The sequence below is a fragment of the Sparassis crispa genome, assembly GCF_003851025.1.
Source record: "Sparassis crispa DNA, contig_000000F, whole genome shotgun sequence".
In the NCBI taxonomy this organism is placed as follows: domain Eukaryota; kingdom Fungi; phylum Basidiomycota; class Agaricomycetes; order Polyporales; family Sparassidaceae; genus Sparassis; species Sparassis crispa.
Genome location: NW_020939747.1, coordinates 2,921,244 through 2,939,857, shown reverse-complemented (window position 1 = coordinate 2,939,857; position 18,614 = coordinate 2,921,244). Strand labels below are relative to the sequence as shown.

Here is an 18,614-nt window from a genome sequence, read left to right as displayed (position 1 = left end):
GTATCTAGTACATCAAGAAACCTTGCAATAACGATAGAGACCGAGCACAGCACGGCCGACACCGGCAACCAGGCATACTCGATGCAATGCGCGGTAGACAACGCGATTATCCTCCTAGCCTATCGTCCCTCCGCAAGCAAAGGGTCAACAGGAACGCCCAGGCGTTGAGGTGCGATATAGGCAATATACAGTGGAGATGCGATGAAAGATATGTGGGGTATGCGAGATCAAGAATCGTGCTTAAACCCACTGCCAGGTCATGCCAGTGAGACGACCGCTGCCCAAGGGGGCAAGCACCTGGAATGCGGAGGGGGAGAGGTCGAGGCTGGTCTCGGCACAGGCCACGCACCGGTCAGTGACTGTAAGAGTAACCGTGTTGCCACCGTCTGTATATAAAATGGAATGGATGAGAACAGACGCGTGCAAGAACGAGAAGACACGTACAAGACGCGGCAATCTGCTTGTTGCAAACCGGGTTACTGTTCGGGTCGGAACCGGTGTAACCACTGCGTGTGAGAAGCGTCAGCGACGGCACGAACGAAGTAAAGGATACGGTGCTTACGGGTACGTGTCGAACAGGAGTTCCGACACAGCGACAATGGGGTTCGCGTCGGTGTTTGTAATACCGCAAGCACCAAGGCCGGTCTCGTACCAAGTGGCTGCGATCCGGCGATTAGCATCGACGAGGAAGTTAGAAAGCTAATGAGTAGACTCACCATCACCGGTGTAGGTTTGGCCACTGGCAAATGGCCAACCCGCGTTATTGCTAGAGGAGGAGGTCTGAATCGGAGCAGCAGCGGAGCTAGTCGGCGTAGGAGAGGTGGTAGGAGCCGGCGTGTAAACCGGAGTACTGGCGGGAGGGTCAACCGAGCTGCTGGCGGGAGGATCAACCGAGCTGCTGGCGGGAGGATCAACCGAGCTACTGGCGGGAGGATCAACCGCCGAACTGGACGCCACTGCGGGGTCCGAAGAATACGCGATGGGCGGGCTCGGAGCGACGTTGACCGGAGCGACAGAGGTTGCAACAACCGGGTCGGCGGAAGACGAGGCAACCGCAGAGCTGCTGGGGACAGTAGACGAGGAAGGAACGGCAGCGCTGCTGTTGGGAACGCAACGCTTCTTGTTCGACCGCTTGCGGGGAGGCGTGACAATGGGAACCGCGGCAGGCTCGGCGATGGGAGCGCGCTGAGCGATGGAGCGGTGGTGGTGCAGGTCGCGAGCAATGTGGGGCGTGCTCAACGCGGATGCAGAGAGAGCGAGGGCGAGGAGAGCGAAGGACTTGCTGAAGAACATGGCGACTGCGGCGACTGCAACGAGCGGTGTTCAGTGTTCGGGTGGAGAGCAGAGTCTGGGAGAAAGGACGGGGAAAAGGAGGGTATATATATGCAAAAGAGAGAGTGCAGACAAAGCTCAAGCGTCGTGGCGAGACCCTGGAAAAGAGGGAGGCAAGCGTCGAGAAGGTGAACGTAAGGAACAGGCATGCAAAGCCCCGAAATTCACTTTTATGATTTTCGGGGTTCGTCCCACGCCACAACTCCGCTGCCTAACAACACTCGCACCTGCCACGCAAACATATCCCCGTGCGCCTCGCCCACAACGCTCCTTGCCAAACAGTCAATCCATGCTACAACCCGCGTGGTTCTCTAACGTACTGATGGCCGGTTGTCCAACCGATGCGCATCTCTGTCCCCGCTGCTCACCGTCTTCCCGCTTCCTTTCGGCATAGACAAAACATCTTCCGTAGCTTCCATACCCCGTACGGTATAACTGGTAATTTTATACATGTTTTTAGAGTGTCTGGAGTGAGTCTGGAGGGAGTCTGGAGATGTGCCGCCTGCCAACTGGACGATCTGTACTCTCCATTTCATCGGAAGTGAGCTCGCAACACCTGCTTCCAGGATTTTATAGCATCGAGGTTGTGCAAACGGTCCACTCATCCATACACCTGACACACCGTAATGTACAGCCAGCACACAGCCAATCTCGTCATCCAGAATTAGCCTTCGCAGCGTACATCTTCACCAATCCCGTGCTCGACGTCTCCGCCAAGCTTTTGGCATACGCGTCGATTTTCCCCAGAACCAACAGGCTCTCCAACCGGCTTGGCTCAACTGGGATTTTGAATAGCCGGCTCACATCCTCCTCCGGCAGTGGCGCAAGTCCTTGAGCTACCCGCGTCGCGTTCTCCTCCTTCCGCTTCGAGACGTACGCCTCTGCCCGCGCCTTCTCTCGCGTAATCTGCCGCTGCAGATACGCCAGGTTGCCCTCCTCCGTCCGGTAATTGTCCACAGCGTCAACAATGTGCTCCAGATTCCGCGCAACGCTCGATGTCCCCAGATTCAGCGCAGAAAACGAGGGTGGTAGTGCGGCAGATGACGACGCCGCGGATGGCTTGGCGCCCATCACCGGCGAAACTGTAGACTCGGACAGCGCTCCGAGGAAAGAGCTCAGAAGCGCGTTTGTCCTGATTTTCAAGGGGACCTCCTCCAGAATTGCGGAGAAAGTCAATCGGTGGTTTATGAGGCTAAGACTTTATTCAGCCAACCAGATCTCGAGTATTTTTCCGCGTGCCCCACCTTGCCGTACTAAAGTTATTCCTCTTGTAAGCGTCCAGGAAGGCCTTCGTAAGGCGGAACGCCCGGAAAGACGCGTTCCCTCGCGCGGTCTGGGTCACGTCTTGAAAAGAAGAAAGAAAGAAAAATTGAGCGTATCACGTTAAAAGCGGGCATACAACGGGCATACCATGGACGATCACGATACCTCCGTGTCTCAGCTTATCCTGGTGGAAAGCCTGAGTCTCCACTAGATTCTGACTGAAGAATGAGCCGAGGGCCATCGCTTGGTAGAACCCGACAACGCTGTCATCGGCCTGGACTTCCTTCAGCGAACGCAACATCGCGGCCTGATACCGGGCTACATCGACCCCACCGCACCAATCGTCGCGTCAAATTTTGCCGATGCTCAGAGACACGGGACTTGTGACTCACCCACGCCTTTCGCTGACTTGTCGTCGTCGTCGGTCGCGTGGTGCGGCAGCGGGAAGGAGTTGGAGATCTCCAATGTACCATCAAAGTCCAGGCCCAGGAGCAGTCCATGAGCAGTGGAGCCCTGCGCTTCGCGCGAGTGTTTGACAATCTTCGAGACCGCCTAGGGGAACCGCGCACCACATGCATGCATCGCACAGAAAGCGGCGGACCCCAGATTCAATCATGGACAATCCAGAGTCAGCAAGTGTTTGAAGGAGGCAGGCACGAAGAGAAACCCCGGTCCCAGCGCGAGGAACGGATCGAGGGGGGAATGGAATGCACCCTCGGAGCAAACGCCCGGAAGGGTATGCGCGGAGGCATTTCATCCACCATTCCGGACGGAAGATTTTAGCGCACGCACCATTCCGTCGAGCTGCACGCTCTGCAGGGGGATCTCTGCCTCGATGTCAATCGCTTTGGACATGGACGCGGGTATGGCTTCATATGTAGGCGCGAATGGCGCAGGTGCTGCCTGAGGCGCAGGCAGTGAGGCAGCGAGCGCTGCAGCCATCGATGTAACGGCCGCCATTTTAGATTTCGATTTCGAGGATACGTGGACCCAGACAGGACCGATGTCAGGAGTGGTGCTGAGCCTCACAGAGAGCAAGGAAGCTGGAATTAGACAGACGAGAGATGCAGGCCTTGGAAAGAAAAGGCTCTTGCCAAACACGTCACAACTCGTCCACATCACATGACCGAGCCTACACATGATGTTCGTACTCGGTTCTTGTTAATGTGCTGCAGCCCCCTCTCCTCTCCTGTCATGAGTGCAACTTCAGGCGACACGACCTCTTGCTGCTAGGGCTGCGTCATGACGGAAACATGCGCTTGTCTCTCGGTCAATGTTCAGCAAATCCAGCATGGTTGCTGGTGCGGAGATTGACTTGCTGCAGCTGGGAATGCTCACAAGCATGAATGCACGCATATAGTCGCTAACGTCTTTTACTGGAATCTATTGGTGCTTGTACAATTCATCGGGGTGCGTTTCGCAGACGGCTCTCGCTAGCTGTGTTGCGGTATGAGGACCCGACTGACTCGACGACCCACTACGGGATATGCTTCTGTTTTTGCATTCTTGTTAGCTTTACTCATCGACCTGCTTACTCATTTGCCGGTCTGTCCTGTGTTGCTATGTCTGCGCGACGACCTGATCGAGGCACTGAGAGAGGTGCCTGTGAGCTCACTGCAGACGCATGCTAAACACAATGCTATGCTGGCTGACACAAGTGGCAAAGCGGCACCAGTTTGTCTATTTTCATCTCGGCGACGAAGAACTGTGGGCGCGGAACCATGTCGATGAATGATGGCCATAGTTTGACGGTCGCTGTCGTATTATACTTTGTGTTTCAGCGCCGGAATGCTGTGGGAGAATGCATACTTACTCACGGTGATACTTCCATGTATTGTATGTATGCGAGAATACTATTATGCGGTCCTCGCCACAGAGCACGATGTTCTGGTGAACAGAGAGGACGAGAGCGGCCAGAGTCGGAAGCTGAACCTAGTCGCGTCATAGCGGGAATATTGTGGTGGCACCAGCTTGCTCAGCCACGAAGCTCTTCCACCAACTCGTACCAGCTGCTGCATGCGTCCGACATGAATCGCTCGACTCGCATCATCCTGCTGCTCGTCATCGATGTCCTCTTCTTCTTTGTCGAGCTCATCGTCGGTACGCAAGCTACGTCCCTCATAGGCTGCGCCGACATTGATACCCCTCTGTACAGGCTATGCTGTGGGATCGCTAGCACTGGTTGCTGACAGTTTCCACATGCTCAAGTGAGTGTCCGCGTGCAGTTCATTACAGTTAGGCGATTCTGACACGTTGCAAAGTGATGTTATGAGCTTGGTTGTCGCGCTTTATGCTATCAAGGTCTCGCACGATCTACCGTCTTCTCGGTATCTGGATGCTCAACTCATCTCTTCCAACAGCTCACCAATCAGACACACATCGACGCTCGTTACTCTTATGGCTGGCATCGGGCAGAGATTTTAGCCGCTCTGGTCAACGGCGTGTTCCTGCTTGCGTTGTGCTTCTCCATATTTCTGGAGGCGGTAGAGCGATTCTTCAGCACTCCAGGCGCGTATACCCCAGTTTCGGCACTCAAGCACTATCTGATTACGATGACTGGATACAGTGGTCTCAAACCCACGTTTGGTGGTGCTGGTGGGATCGTTTGGTCTCGCCTCGAACATCGTAGGGTTGTTTTTATTCCATGGTGCGTCCGTCCCTGTCATGCATGTCTCTGCCCCTCACCCCTTTCTCGTTCTTTCAAAGAACATGGCCATAGCCATGCGCATCCTCACTCTCATGGCAAAGAGAGTATCCCAGTCTCCAAGCCCGCAAGCATTCATTCTACGGAGGATGCTGAGCGCACCCCGAGAGTAGCACCACTAGCGATACCCGAGCCCCGTTCGCGCACCGACTCATACTCCTCATTGTACGGCCACCCTGCAGCAACACGCGCATCGATGGTAGCAGCCGCGCAAGACATCGCACTGGCGCGCTCGCCGTCTCCCTCCCGGACCAGCCGGTCACGTTCGCACGCCCGTTTCAGGCTTGACGAGGAGGACGCGGAGGACAGCCTCGCAGGTTCATCGTCTGGCGATGCTCGGCCAGCAAACGAGACGACGCCCTTATTAGCATCGGATACGGTCTCGGTGGCGTCGGCGCCGCACTCGCTGCATGAAGAGCACACCCACGCCCATGGTGCGCACGGCCACTCGCACGGGTCGATGAACATGCGTGCTCTACTCCTCCATGTGCTGGGCGACGCTCTGGGCAACGTGGGTGTGATCGCTACAGGTCTGGTCATCTGGAAGACGTCGTGGTCGTTCAAATATTATTTTGATCCTGTGATCAGTTTGGTCATCACGGTGATCATTTTCTCTTCTGCACTTCCTCTGGGTGCGTCCGTTCTTGCACGCCGCATGCTGACCATCGCGATGTTCTGACCGGGGTTTTTTTGGTGCAGTGCGCAGCACGTCCTTCATTCTCCTTCAGGGTGTTCCGTCCACGGTATCAATAGACGAAGTACGCGAAGCTATCCTGGCCGTCGACGGCGTCTTGTCGCTGCACGAGCTCCATGTATGGCAGCTCTCTGAGACTAAAATCGTCGCATCGGTGCATGTTATGGCCTCGCGGAATCACGACTTCATGCCCGTCGCCGCGCACATCAGAAAAGCTCTTCATCACCATGGCATCCATTCCAGCACCATTCAGCCAGAATACCACCCTTCGAGGGGCTCGCCTCCAGAAGAGCGTCTGAAGGTTAGTCACGTTGTTTGACTCGTCCCATGCTGCGAACGAGCTTAACGTGTGTTCGACAGACATCGGCGGAGACGTCATGTCTCATACTTTGTCCCCCAGATCAAGAGTGCAACCCTTCTGAAAACGCCTGCTGTCGTACGCACCTTCTTCACGTGTTCACAAATAAAAGAAACTTACACGCCTCTCTTCTCTAGCGCCGCCGCCCATTGACGTGTAATGACATCTTTATGACCTACATCAGTGCTCGTTGCGCTTATACGCAATCGCATCGTCGGAACCTGTAATCGTATTTACCCTGTCCGTAATACTACCCTCTACAAATCAGCGCTGAAGGTGGGGAAGTTGGCCATGAAGGGTTGCGACTCTACGAGACGTTGCATAATGGCCGCGCTAGTCTCACCGTGCCCCTTCCTCCGCAGATCGCCGGCCAATCTCCGCGCCATATAGGAGACCGACTGGCCCAGGACGAAACGCTTCTCGCCGCAGACAGTGACCAGAGCCCACTCGAGATGGAGAGCGGCCGTAAGCGCAGATGAGATCACCGACACCAGAAGTTCAATGGTGATCGTCTGGTCCGGCGGGGCGCGCCCGGACGACGCGAGGTGATCGGCCGAGGCGACGATGGTGGGTAGGACCACGTGCAGGAAGATAGGCAGGAGAGGCGGTGAACGCGGACACCGGGGCATGGTCAACACGAAAGTTGCAACACGTGTGGGTGCCTCCACGTCGCCGATGGTCGCGGCGGTCATAAGCTCGTCCCACAGTGCGTTGAGAAATTTTGTGGGCGTTGTGAAGACCAGGCACCTCGTGACGTCGAGTGATGGTGCTTTTCCTGCACGCGCTGCCGAGAGAGCGTCTCGGACGGCGTGGCGTGGTTGATCTGCCCAGCTTGGGCCGTGGGTGTTCAGCGACAGGGCGTCTTGTGTATCTGCTTGAGCCGCGCGAATAATAAGCAGGTTGTGCACCTCATCGGAAAATAGAACGGACCGTCAACGGGTAGTCCCAGAGCTTGCAGGGCTACTCGCCGAATGGGTGAGGGGTCGTAGACTATCGTTGGTGTCAAACCGAGCTTCGTTCCGGAAGGAAAGAGCCTCAGTACGGCAGGTGCCGATAAGTGTCGAACCACTGGGGGGCAGGATTGCGAATTCAAGACGGTTTGCAGCACCTCCAGATGAATAGGTGCCATAAATCTGCGGGAACAGTGAGTGATGCCCAAGACGTGCACGTATGATTACCAGACCTTCTGCGGTGGATCTCCGCTAGAAGAGCCTTCACAATCCCGAGAAGCGTCCAGTTGAGCAACGGCCCTAAAAAGTAAGATATACCGCTATTGAGGACATCCTTGTCCATTTTGCGCTCTGAGCATAAGCCGATGGCGTGACAGAACAAGGTGGCAGAGATGCGAAGAAGGGTTTTTGGACGAGTTGCCCTAGTACAAAATGTGAGTGAGTTCAAAACAAACACTTCTTGTGCGTACCGAAGTATGGTGTCCTCTATGCCTTCACTGTTGATGTCGAACAATGCCTTAAACCATCCATTGAATGCACCCAAATCTTCGCCCTTCAAATCTGCTAATCGATAGATGGTAGCAGCCGAGAAAAGGAATTCAGGGGACAACGCCCTTCCACCAAGCACGAACGGAGCCGACAACAGCTGAAAGCTAACTGAGGCTCCAACAGATAGCAACGAGAAAAAAAAGTCCATACGTTAAACCGCACTATCGTAGATTGCAGGAACAGAAGAACGTCACCGAGATGGCTGACTGCAGCCTGCGGATCGCCTGGATAGATGGAGTTGAATGAGCGTCGCGTAAAAAATTTGGCCGTTGCACCGACCTATCGTCTCAAAGTCATAATCATCCACATATGCCAATGCGTGTGTTACGAGCTGAGGGATCTTGATATGGAGGGACAGAATGTCAAGGGCAGGCTCGTTCGCGCTCAGAATCCTGCAAAGGTGACTCAAGGATTCAATATCGAGCGAAGCTGGCGACGTGAACCGCTGAAGGCTTCCGATGATAAGACGACGACGAGCGGAAAAGGTTGAAGAGCTTACCTTGTGCACTGTCTCCGCAAGCGCGGCATGACTGGTTGGATCCTTCCATGTTCTTTCCAAGAATACAGCATCTTCGACACCAACCTCTACCGACAACTTCGCTTCGAAATAAGACTGATCATAAGCGTTATTCCGGTGAATTGACAACGTGGCAAAAAAACTTACGGCAAGATCCAATCCTGCGTCTTGTGCCTCTGATTGCAACTTTGGGTGAAACTCGTTGGGGAGTGTCGGGCTGACTGTTGTAGCGAAGGAGCTGTCTATCAGCCCAACTGCCAGCAGCTGATAAAAAAATTCGAGCACGAAAAGACGAGAGCTGTGCAAGTCGGGATAAACTGTCAGAAAGGATAGATCAAGCATTACATGTTACTTACTGCGCAGATCTTTCGCCCGAGTCTGCGCTTCCAGGGCGAGAATTGCTGTCGCACTTATCTAGGAGCTCAGTATGTTGAAGCACTGACAGCAGCGCTAACTGGAGTACTGTCCGCTGGGTAATGTCGGCAACTATTCCACACAGGATAAGTGACGACCCACCCAGTCAACTCCTGCTGTTCCATCGAGCTCAGCAGCTTGTTGGAACAGCGACATGAGAAATGGGAGCTAGCAGAATTGTGTTAGATCGTAAGCCACTTCACATGAGTCAACGTGTTCGCACACGACCGACGACGAAGGCTCTCCAGATTAGCCCTGATCTACTTGACGAACCAAGAGAGAGGTTTTGAGCCAAGCAAGTCAAAGCCGACAAGAGGAGTTGGGTATAAAATACGACTGGTGTCCAAGAGGACCATCGTAACAAGCCAAGAAGGATCGCAGCCACATGCGATGGATCCCCAGAGCCATATTCACTTGATCTGCTTAAAATCTTACCAAAACAGCGTTAGAGTACTAATTCCGAATATCAGAAACTGCGTACCAGGCTATGTAATACCAAGCTACAAGTGATAGTATCTGTATCCGATCCCGGACCTTGCCTATCACCTTTGCTGAGAGCCAGTAGCGTATGCATCATCTGCGCCTCCCTTGCAACTTTGGCATCGTCCCCCAAGAGCAGACTGAGAGACAATGCAAAAGATTCAAGGACTCGCTTGACCCCCGAGGAGAGACGTAGCACTTGCAACATTTCGCTTGCTTCCGCAAAATACATCATGGCTTGTGCTGTGGATATTTGAGAAACGTCCGTGACACACGACAGAAGGAGAATGAGGAGCTCTGATGCGGAGGTTGTTAGTTGGTGAAGGGGAGTCGTAGGGAGGGAATACGCCGTTTTAAGCAAGGTCATGGCATCTTGGACAGTACCTAAGACCTCAACGCTGGATTCGGCGTATGAGACAACTGATCCAATAGGAGGGCTTCCAGACGCGTAATGAGCGTCGAGAATAACTCTACATAGAATGTCCAGAGTGGCCGTATTGTGCAATTCTTGCGATTTAGCTGCAGAAAGAAACATCACGACGAAGATGGGAAGTGACAGTATCTGGTCTTGGATAGCACAGTTGAGATATGCCTGTAAAGCTGGATCGCCGGGATAGCTACGGAAAAGTAATAGCACAGAGTCTGTGATTCATTTCGAGTTCAGTCGCCACAGTACCGAGAAATTTTGCAGCTCTCGATACTCAACTTCCAAGGTCCATTTGGACTGCTTCCGAGGTTAGTTGGAGTTGTCTCTTCGATGTGAATAGCTTGCACAGATTGATCCACTGCCGATTGTAGGATCAAAACCCAGGTCCTTGAAGGCACTCAGAATCTGATATATACTGGGTACTCACTTTCGCGGGTTGGATACCACTCTGAAAGGAATTACGTGTCAGTTCACTAAGGGACATCTTTTTGGACGGAGACGTAAGGCACCAAGAAGGCGTTTGGGCGCTTCACACATGCTCACGGGCTGCTTCAGCATCACGGTTAAGGCTAATGACGACGGAGTACGGCGCATAATACTTGAGCTAATAATTTACACTAGTGACTCCCATGAACATTGAGAATGGACAGGATATCATCTACATCAATGCGGTGAAGAAGGGAAATCGGAAATCCCGATATACTCTCCCCTATTACGAGTTCCACGTCCAAGTAGACCGCGGAAACGATCTCCCAAGGCCATGTCTTCAGGCAATCTCTGCGGTGCCCAGGCCTAGCGGTGCAGATCAGCATGCAAGATGTCTTAGACCAGGCGCTACTCACCTCCCACCAACGCTTGCCCGCATTCCACGGAATGTTAGTATCAAAGCCTGCTTTCACCATCCTGCTTTTAATGCCGGCACCGAGCAGGAGCCCAAACACAGTCAACAGGAACAAGGTCACGACCAACTGGTCCCTGGGAGAATCCCTCTCTGAATGCAAAGTCTTCAGTTATCGTACCTAGCGAATAGAGCTATAGATACGAACGGAAACACCTAGCTTCAACATCGCCCTCCTTTCCTGTCGCTGTATCTGGGTCAGCAACTCCTAGAGTGGCTCCTGCGCATATTGGCAAATTCTGATTGAGACACCATTGTTTAGTACACGATAAACATGGCTGAGCCGGGTTGTCAGGTATCTGCATGTTCAGAATGGTATAATTTGAACCGAAGCAAATACCTGAAGACAGCCGTCGGCACCACGAAGAAGAAACGTGAACCGCGACTCACATTTGCAGAAATCCGTAGCTTCCCATTTGTGTCCCAAGATGGCGTTTGCGGACATCTACAGCGTAACGATTTTAGCCTTTACCTACTACGGCGAAATGATTAGAACATACAGAGAAAGATATGACCAGTAGTAGAAGAACACAGAACCGACAGCGGGCGAAAGACATGGCGGTGTCGAGGTTGTGGAATGACCGTATGCGGCTACACGCAACGCGTCTCCTGACTGCCACCTTCTGTAGGTTCGCTCTCGACCTCTCCACCTTTGTCGACGTGTAGAACGTTTGGTTTAATCTGTCTCTTTGCGACCAGACAGCCGGTGGCCTACCATGTCTTCCGAGTTCGAAGACGTCCTCACAAATCAACCGGTAGTCATCGACAATGTCAGTACTTTAAAGTCGCGTTTCCTACCAGGCTGACTCCTTCGTCTTCATAACGCAGGGATCTGGGACAATAAAGGCAGGATTTGCTGGGCAGGACCACCCCAAATGCTTCTTCCCGTCCTTGTGCGTCTTCACGGTTAGGGCCATCCCACAGCACCCATGTTCCGTTCACTCACGCGCCCATCTCTTCATCGTTCATTCGGACGTGTAGCGTGGGACGGCCGAAACATATTCGGGTCATGGCTGGTGCGCTGGAAGGTGACGTATTTATTGGTAGAAAGGCACAGGAATTCCGAGGGCTACTCAAAATTAAATATCCCATGGAACATGGAATTGTCACTGACTGGGATGACATGGAGCGGATATGGAGCTGGGTATATGCAGAAGAGCTGGGAACGCTGAGTGAAGAGGTGCGTGGGTCAATGTTACCCATGCTATGCGCGAACTCATCGTCGTTCTGTTGTAGCACCCAGTACTGCTGACTGAAGCGCCCCTCAACCCGCGGCATAACCGCGACGTCGCTGCCCAGATCTTCTTCGATACCTTTAATGTGCCCGCTCTATTTATCTCTGTGCAAGCTGTACTCTCACTGTGAGTGATTCCGTGTAATATGGAGCGGCAAACCTCAGCTACATGGACTTGGACCGCGACAGGTATTCATCAGGACGAACGACAGGAATTGTACTCGACTCGGGCGATGGCGTGACACATGCAGTGCCAGTATTTGAGGGTTTCTCTATGCCGCATGCCATTCGCAGAGTAGATGTGGCGGGAAGGTGCGCTGCATGTAAATGTTGTTTGTGCCACGCTAACGTGAGTACAGAGATGTCACGGATCATTTGCAGCTACTACTACGAAAGGCTGGACACCATCTGCATACAACGGCCGAGCGAGAAGTAGTACGAACAATCAAGGAGAAGTGTTGTTACGTTGCTGTCAGTCCTGCGAAGGAAGAGAAGGATTCTCTCGGACGGGTGGAAGAGTTCAGATTACCCGATGGCAACACTGTACAAGTCAGCCTAATCATTTATGGTTAACGAACCACGAGCTGACCCCCACCATCCAGCTTGGTCCGGAGAGATTCCGCGCGCCCGAAATTCTATTCAACCCTGAGATAATTGGCCAGGAGTATGCTGGAGTGCATCAAGTTGTCGTGGATGCTATCAACCGAGTGGATCTGGATTTACGGAAGAGCCTTTTCTCCAACATCGTGCTCAGCGGAGGCAGTACATTGTGCCGTGGTAAATATGTCTATTGTATGATTGAACTGTCATTCACTGTATATGCAGGATTCGGTGATCGTCTGCTCAATGAAGTGAAGAGACTGGCGTTGAAGGATGTCAAGATCAAGATCTATGCACCTCCAGAACGCAAATATTCTACATGGATCGGCGGCTCCATTCTGGCAGGGCTGAATACATTTAAGAAGGTGAGCCGTTCTGACCATCAATCAGCGTCGTCGCCTAATGACAATGCGAAGATGTGGGTGTCAGCAGAGGAGTATCAAGAAGATCCAGACATCATCCACAAGAAGCTAGGTTTTTGATCCATCGTCAGTCCTGGCTATTCAGCGAGCGGCGTATTCCATGTTTGCGGTATGATACCCGTTATGTAGTGTTCACTTAATTCGGATACACTCTCTGGTGCGTTTAATAGTCTTCTGCGACGAACAACGCGGTTTGCATTGCGTGCCCAAACCGGCAAGTTGCACTACAACTCACATGTGAAAGAATGGTGAATTCCGCATGCACATAACGTTCATGAGCACTAAAGGAAAGGGGAGCATACGCAGTACGATACAGTCGAGACAGCTTTTGCGAAGATGAAGGCGGATATGCAATGCAAAAGATGACGGAGCCCCAATATGAATACACAATGGTCTCTACTTGCCTCCCTTCTTGGGAGGCTCGGCGGCCTTCGCCTTGTTGGTGCCGCGGACCTAGTGTTGTCGTACGTGAGGGCTGAGCTATGGACGGATGGACACAGCACACGTACCTTCTTCGTGCGGTTCTTCCGCTCCTTCCGCAGCTTCCTGTTCGTCTTCGGTGGTGCTACCATGAGACCACTCTGAATGAAAAGTGGTACTCACTATGAGGGTATGATTTACATTGCTGGTAGACTAGACGCACCCGAATTAACCGGTACTTGGGCTCGAACTTCCTCTGCGTCGCCTCGTCGTCGTAGATCAGACCGAAACCAGTGCTCCGGCCACCACCAAAGTGTGTCCTGAAGCCGAATGTGACAACGCGGTTCTTGTCCGCCTTGTACATGGTAGCGAGGGTCTCCGAGAGCTCACTCTTGGAGACATTTGGCCGGGAAGGGTGGAGGACATCTACAACGAATTGGCGGCGGGCAAGCAGACGGTTGGTGATGAATTTGCGCGTGCGAACAGTGATGGGTGCTGCTGAGTCGGCCTGAAGACGAGAGGGAGAAAGTGTGAGTTAGTGCATCCCATCGGCGTTTCGTGTACATCCGCTGCTCGAAGCCCCCATCCAACGCCTTCCTGGCTGAATCCAACCACACCATTGCTCCCACTGACTCCGTAGGACACCTGGCAGCATGTTGGTATGAAGACTCACCATGGTCAGTACGCCCGCTTTTAGTGTTCCGTTACCTTTGTCGACGAGGAGGCCGTGTGGACGGTTTGGTGGGCGGCGAGCGACGGATCTTTCCAAACAGATGTCAATACGGGATGTGGCTGCATCATCTAAGCGCCCAAGTGCATAGCGCCCAACGTCAGTGCTGCTGGATTGCAACCCTTGGATTGTATTTATGCTCTTGCACTCTCTCCTGTCCGCTCCAACATAGCTGGCGCCGATGAGCACTTCCAACTTTGCCTCGTCATTTGCCCCCTATGTAAGTTCCATTGCATTCAGCATCTCAGTCGGTTCAGATGTCACATTACTGCGCGCAGACGCCGCCCCCAGATGACCCCACCTATACATCTACATCAAGGCCTGTCTCCCGGCCGTGGTTCCCCGGACAGTCTTCTCAGCAGTCCATGTCTTACCAGTCGGGAGGCATACCTACTTTCAACACCTCGCAGGCAGGCGGCCTTGGCGCAGTGGAGGAGGCCGAGGCTGAGAACGGGAGCAGCATGTGGGAGACGCGGTACGGTCTGCGAGTGGACATGCTCGCTGCTTTCGCCTATTTACTAGGGCCTATATCTGGTGAGCATTCTGCACGCAGTGCCGACGTGCAAGGTGAGTAACCGTATATGCAGCTCTTCTGCTCCTCATCGTAGAGACACACAACGATTATGTGCGCTATCATGGTGAGTCGCATGCATTCAAGAGATATATTTTAGAACTGGCTGAGTCGTTCCCAATCCCACGTTAGCATACCAATCCGCTTTGCTTGCCACACCCCTCGTCCTGCTCCGTATATTCGCCTCGCTCCTGCAATTCCCGTCGTTCCTTCGTACACTACTCACCCTTCTGATCGTTCTGCCCTTGCTTTATATGACGTGAGTGCAACTTTATTCACTTATTGGAGCGAATATTTAAGACACTTCCCAGATGGCGAGCGTATATCGATGCAGCGCGGAATGGTTTGACACGTTTCCAGGTTCCAGGCATTGGTTCTCTCGCAGATAGATGGGTATCCGAGGAGTAGCATTCTCAGGTGTCGACATGTATTGTGTATCCGTCATCTTTGGGTATGACGTCATCTTATATTCTTGCTTGCGTCCGTCGTATGCCGCAGTGACCCTCACAGACAATGCTATAATATCGTGAAGACGCTCGTCGTTTTACATCTTCCGGCGCAAGGGCTTGTATATGGTACACACGTGTCTTCTTCGCGTTGCATCAGATGGATTCACTCTTGACGCTATTCAAATTGACTGCACATCTCAAACTCAATGTTCGGCGTTTGATTTCAACTTGTCAAGATAGATTGTTAGCCATGCGTGCAGTAGTACGAAGTCAGAGGATCATGATACACAACGAAGCGAGAAACTATCGATACACATACAGGGACCAGCCTGTGATCATCGTGCACGGTCGTACAATGTCATGAAAATCGTTACAACAAAAGAAGGAATGAAATGTCCTGCGTCACGAACCGCTATCTACCGCACCGCTAGGCAAAGGCCAAGAACCTGGATCCCCGAGTCACAAGCCGTTTGAGTAGCCTGGCCGATCAGGTCTTGGAGAAGAGGCTGGACGGCGTTGATGATGGCATCGGTCAGGTTCTCCACCGCATCCAGGACTTCGTCCAGAATGCACTTGACTTCGTAGACGACTGTAGGACGCGCATTCCGTTAGTGAACCGGGTGCTGAGAAAAGAGGAGAAATAACGCACTAGGGCCGAGGAGAGGGCCGAGTGTGGGGTCATTGGCTACGAGCTCGTAGACATCGGACAACGTGTACTTCGTAGGGTTGACGATCTCCTTCAGTAGAGTCTCCAGCTCATCGTTCTGGTCGTAGTTTTCAAGCCCCTTGTCAGCGGCAAGGGCATCGAGAGTACTCTGGAACCCTAGCAGATTCGTGTGGAACGCCGACAGCGTGGATATGCATTGCTGTTGGTAGTCCGCATTCCCGCCTTGTTGAGATGATTGACCAACCAAGGTATCTGCACTACTCATCAGAGGACGGTCGTACCTAACGAGAGAAACATAAGACTTACTCATCTGCGCGGCATTTTCGTTTATCTGGGAGTAGTAGTTACCCAATAGGTTCAAGTTGTCGAGGATACTGGTATCTGCTGTTTGGCGGCGCTCCGAGGTTGAGGTAGCAAGCTTCGTGCCGGAGACGGTGTAATCGTGTACGGGGATGGACATGTCCTGCAGACGAGCGACGAGGTCTGAACGTTGAACATAGTCGGCAAAAGACGCGACGAGAGGGAGGGGGGTGGGCAGTGGTGATCCGAGGACGGAAGTAGTGACGAAGGGGGTTCCGGCCAGTAAAGCGACGGCGGAGGCGTGAAACGCCAGGCAGATGGCACGAATCACGGAAGGCATGGCGAGGATATTAGATGGCTATAACAATAGCGACTAGCGCGTCTAGAATAGAAGAATTAATCGGATAAGACCAAGAGCGGATGGCGGGCGTTGACGAGCGTTGGAGGCAAGACGCGACACGCACCATGTTGGATTGCTGCTCGTTCTTAAACTACGACGCGACAGAACCTTATTCCCCGCTCGGGACTCCCCGATTGGTCCCCTCCATGGGACGCGTCGCGGTCACGTGACGGGAACATCTTTCCTTAATCGGACCCCACGTTCACCCGCAAATCTTCCACTCAGTTGGCAACACATTCCATCAAAACCGGTGACAGACTCCATCCAACTGTCAATCATCGACGGACTTTCTAAAAACCCCAGAACGGGTTGGAAACACACATAAATATGGTATTAGAATCTTCATACCAAACAACGAAAACGACCCAAAGTGCGGTCAGTAAGGTAAGTGGCGAATAAGTCTGAACGTAGTGGCCACGTCGGTAAAAGTTCATGAGAGGGTGCATGCGAACTATACCGAACAATGTACAGTCCAACGCCGGGTATCCAATCAGTAGTAGATAACGAACGTGATGGAGAAAAGAATGTCGCGGTGAAGCGGAGAAATCGGGGTCGAACTTTCTCCCTGGAAGGGGATGTATTTAGGAGGATGTTTCTCGTGTCTCTGTGTTCAACTAGAATGCAGCGCATGACTGGCCATCGGCTGCCAGCTTATAACCCGTTGCGCAGGTGTAGACTGCCACGGTCGTAACTAGTCAGTAGAAGGTACATCACAGTGAAAACATTGGCACTCACTTGCGCAACGGCCTTGCTCACAACCAACGTTCCAAACACCTGCAATGGCAGTGCAGTCCTTCCCAGCGCCAGTGGAGGCACATCCACCGCATGACTCGAGCTCGGACTGGGGGTCCAAACACTCATAGTCACCCGTAAGTCCACCAAGGCCCATGATAGGGCACGCCTCCAAAGGATTGGGGCAGAGCACGTTGCGACGAGCCATGGTGTTACGCTTGTGCGACTTGCCCGGCGAGCTCTTCTTACCCGACGGCTTGGGCGGCGACAACGACACCGGCGAAGAACCACCAGACTGGCAGCACGTGGATGAACCGTCATTCCACTCCCAACCGTTGTTGCACTGGGGAGGAGGCTGGTTGCTGATGGGCTGATGGGGAACGCAGCACTGCTTGCCCGTGTGGTATTCCCAGCCGCTCGAGGGGCACTGGGTGCCTGCGGGAGGAGTAGGCGGGCTGGGGGTACCGCCGTACTTCACACAGCACGATTTGGCCTCGTACCTTGTGGAAGCAAACCAATGAGCTGGCTGCTGATAGCATAAAATAAACGAATATTTACATGAACTCGTCGTCGTTGCAGTCCGACGAACTTTCACCGGTAGCAAATACGAAGGGGAGCATGGCGGCGACAAGGAGGAGGCAGGAGAAGCGAGCCATGATAAACGATCGTCTGGTCAAAGGAAGGACAGAGGAAAGAGAACGAAACAAGGAGGAGGCAGTGAGAAAACAGGTCGGAAAAAGCGGAAGCGACCTTATATACCGTGATCGCGAGTGGATCTCACGCGATCCAGGCGCGGATTTACTCTCGCGATGGCGGTTGTTTCATCACCCGTGTACGTATCATTCAGCAGCTTCCAAGCAGCTTCGCCAAAGACGGTCATCATGATCAGGCTAACGAGGGAAACGTCGAGCACGTACCGATGAGCATGCAATCATCCCTCTTCATACTGTTACAAGCTGCATTCCAGGTGGGCGGTCCTCCAGCTTTTCGGCGAGGAATTTGGGCCCCGTCTTTGGGCGCTAGAAATTTCAATGCCGTCGGCTGTTGAGAGCCGTTACGAGGTATCCTTCTGATGACTTTCTGCCTAAGACGCCGCTCTCCGTCCCCGCACCGCAGGTTCCCAGAGTTGGCTATCTTATATCGTCTTGTCTCTCAGAGAGTCGGATAGTTGGTCAAGAGGCGGTAAAAAGAGTACGACTGCGCCCAAATACGACTTGGCCGGCGCATTCTGGGGGATAATATACGTCCAATGTAATCTCCGCGGACCTGGAAACGAGGTGCTTGGCAATTGCAACGTGGAAATGGACACTGGTGTTTTCTAGACGCCCGGCCGCCCACGGAGAATCGCAATATCTGCCTGGCTGAAAAGGGACTTGCGTAGGTATCAGTGCGGCAAGCAGATATGAGAGAAGGGATAACGTTGGAATATTGAACGTCTCTGAGAACTTCGTCAAACCCGAACAAGGACGCCGCGAGTGAAGTGTTGCAAACCAGAAATGTGCG

At 53.1% G+C, this 18,614-nt stretch overlaps 10 protein-coding genes across 10 annotated transcripts; 3 read left to right on the top strand and 7 right to left on the bottom strand.

Annotated features, from left to right (window-relative positions):
* Window positions 1-240: 240 nt before the first annotated feature.
* SCP_0110920 (hypothetical protein) lies at window positions 241-1,293 on the bottom strand (the record flags this gene model as incomplete). The annotated part of the gene is made up of 4 exons (XM_027753321.1): window positions 241-386; window positions 445-506; window positions 563-659; window positions 717-1,293. The coding sequence occupies 4 exons, from the start codon at window positions 1,291-1,293 to the stop codon at window positions 241-243; spliced, it is 882 nt and encodes a 293-aa protein (XP_027609122.1).
* A 693-nt stretch (window positions 1,294-1,986) lies between these two features.
* Window positions 1,987-3,555, bottom strand: SCP_0110910 (Eukaryotic translation initiation factor 3 subunit H; the record flags this gene model as incomplete). Its single annotated transcript, XM_027753320.1, has 5 exons — window positions 1,987-2,484; window positions 2,546-2,676; window positions 2,743-2,913; window positions 2,988-3,147; window positions 3,388-3,555. 5 exons carry the CDS (start codon window positions 3,553-3,555, stop codon window positions 1,987-1,989), a joined length of 1,128 nt encoding a protein of 375 aa, XP_027609121.1.
* A 1,067-nt stretch (window positions 3,556-4,622) lies between these two features.
* Window positions 4,623-6,511, top strand: SCP_0110900 (Zinc/cadmium resistance protein; the record flags this gene model as incomplete). The annotated part of the gene is made up of 9 exons (XM_027753319.1): window positions 4,623-4,695; window positions 4,751-4,802; window positions 4,857-4,896; window positions 4,956-5,103; window positions 5,162-5,242; window positions 5,302-5,931; window positions 5,999-6,294; window positions 6,354-6,429; window positions 6,489-6,511. 9 exons carry the CDS (start codon window positions 4,623-4,625, stop codon window positions 6,509-6,511), a joined length of 1,419 nt encoding a protein of 472 aa, XP_027609120.1.
* Window positions 6,512-6,608: 97 nt separating this feature from the next.
* Window positions 6,609-10,172, bottom strand: SCP_0110890 (hypothetical protein; the record flags this gene model as incomplete). The annotated part of the gene is made up of 14 exons (XM_027753318.1): window positions 6,609-7,222; window positions 7,282-7,484; window positions 7,535-7,723; window positions 7,772-7,947; window positions 8,001-8,074; window positions 8,130-8,295; window positions 8,350-8,463; window positions 8,515-8,665; window positions 8,724-8,836; window positions 8,884-8,949; window positions 9,005-9,211; window positions 9,263-9,903; window positions 9,968-10,046; window positions 10,116-10,172. The coding sequence occupies 14 exons, from the start codon at window positions 10,170-10,172 to the stop codon at window positions 6,609-6,611; spliced, it is 2,850 nt and encodes a 949-aa protein (XP_027609119.1).
* Window positions 10,173-10,351: 179 nt separating this feature from the next.
* SCP_0110880 (hypothetical protein) lies at window positions 10,352-11,031 on the bottom strand (the record flags this gene model as incomplete). The annotated part of the gene is made up of 4 exons (XM_027753317.1): window positions 10,352-10,480; window positions 10,531-10,679; window positions 10,735-10,926; window positions 10,977-11,031. The coding sequence occupies 4 exons, from the start codon at window positions 11,029-11,031 to the stop codon at window positions 10,352-10,354; spliced, it is 525 nt and encodes a 174-aa protein (XP_027609118.1).
* A 271-nt stretch (window positions 11,032-11,302) lies between these two features.
* Window positions 11,303-12,902, top strand: SCP_0110870 (Actin-2; the record flags this gene model as incomplete). Its single annotated transcript, XM_027753316.1, has 9 exons — window positions 11,303-11,356; window positions 11,415-11,479; window positions 11,568-11,766; window positions 11,823-11,947; window positions 12,010-12,132; window positions 12,180-12,369; window positions 12,423-12,597; window positions 12,646-12,785; window positions 12,837-12,902. The coding sequence occupies 9 exons, from the start codon at window positions 11,303-11,305 to the stop codon at window positions 12,900-12,902; spliced, it is 1,137 nt and encodes a 378-aa protein (XP_027609117.1).
* Window positions 12,903-13,238: 336 nt separating this feature from the next.
* SCP_0110860 (40S ribosomal protein) lies at window positions 13,239-13,938 on the bottom strand (the record flags this gene model as incomplete). The annotated part of the gene is made up of 4 exons (XM_027753315.1): window positions 13,239-13,295; window positions 13,352-13,423; window positions 13,486-13,770; window positions 13,936-13,938. 4 exons carry the CDS (start codon window positions 13,936-13,938, stop codon window positions 13,239-13,241), a joined length of 417 nt encoding a protein of 138 aa, XP_027609116.1.
* A 235-nt stretch (window positions 13,939-14,173) lies between these two features.
* On the top strand, window positions 14,174-14,971 carry SCP_0110850 (hypothetical protein; the record flags this gene model as incomplete). Its single annotated transcript, XM_027753314.1, has 5 exons — window positions 14,174-14,212; window positions 14,271-14,526; window positions 14,580-14,630; window positions 14,696-14,822; window positions 14,875-14,971. 5 exons carry the CDS (start codon window positions 14,174-14,176, stop codon window positions 14,969-14,971), a joined length of 570 nt encoding a protein of 189 aa, XP_027609115.1.
* Window positions 14,972-15,428: 457 nt separating this feature from the next.
* On the bottom strand, window positions 15,429-16,319 carry SCP_0110840 (predicted protein; the record flags this gene model as incomplete). The annotated part of the gene is made up of 3 exons (XM_027753313.1): window positions 15,429-15,601; window positions 15,662-15,931; window positions 15,986-16,319. The coding sequence occupies 3 exons, from the start codon at window positions 16,317-16,319 to the stop codon at window positions 15,429-15,431; spliced, it is 777 nt and encodes a 258-aa protein (XP_027609114.1).
* Window positions 16,320-16,993: 674 nt separating this feature from the next.
* SCP_0110830 (Protein priA) lies at window positions 16,994-17,767 on the bottom strand (the record flags this gene model as incomplete). Its single annotated transcript, XM_027753312.1, has 3 exons — window positions 16,994-17,055; window positions 17,115-17,611; window positions 17,670-17,767. 3 exons carry the CDS (start codon window positions 17,765-17,767, stop codon window positions 16,994-16,996), a joined length of 657 nt encoding a protein of 218 aa, XP_027609113.1.
* Window positions 17,768-18,614: the final 847 nt, after the last annotated feature.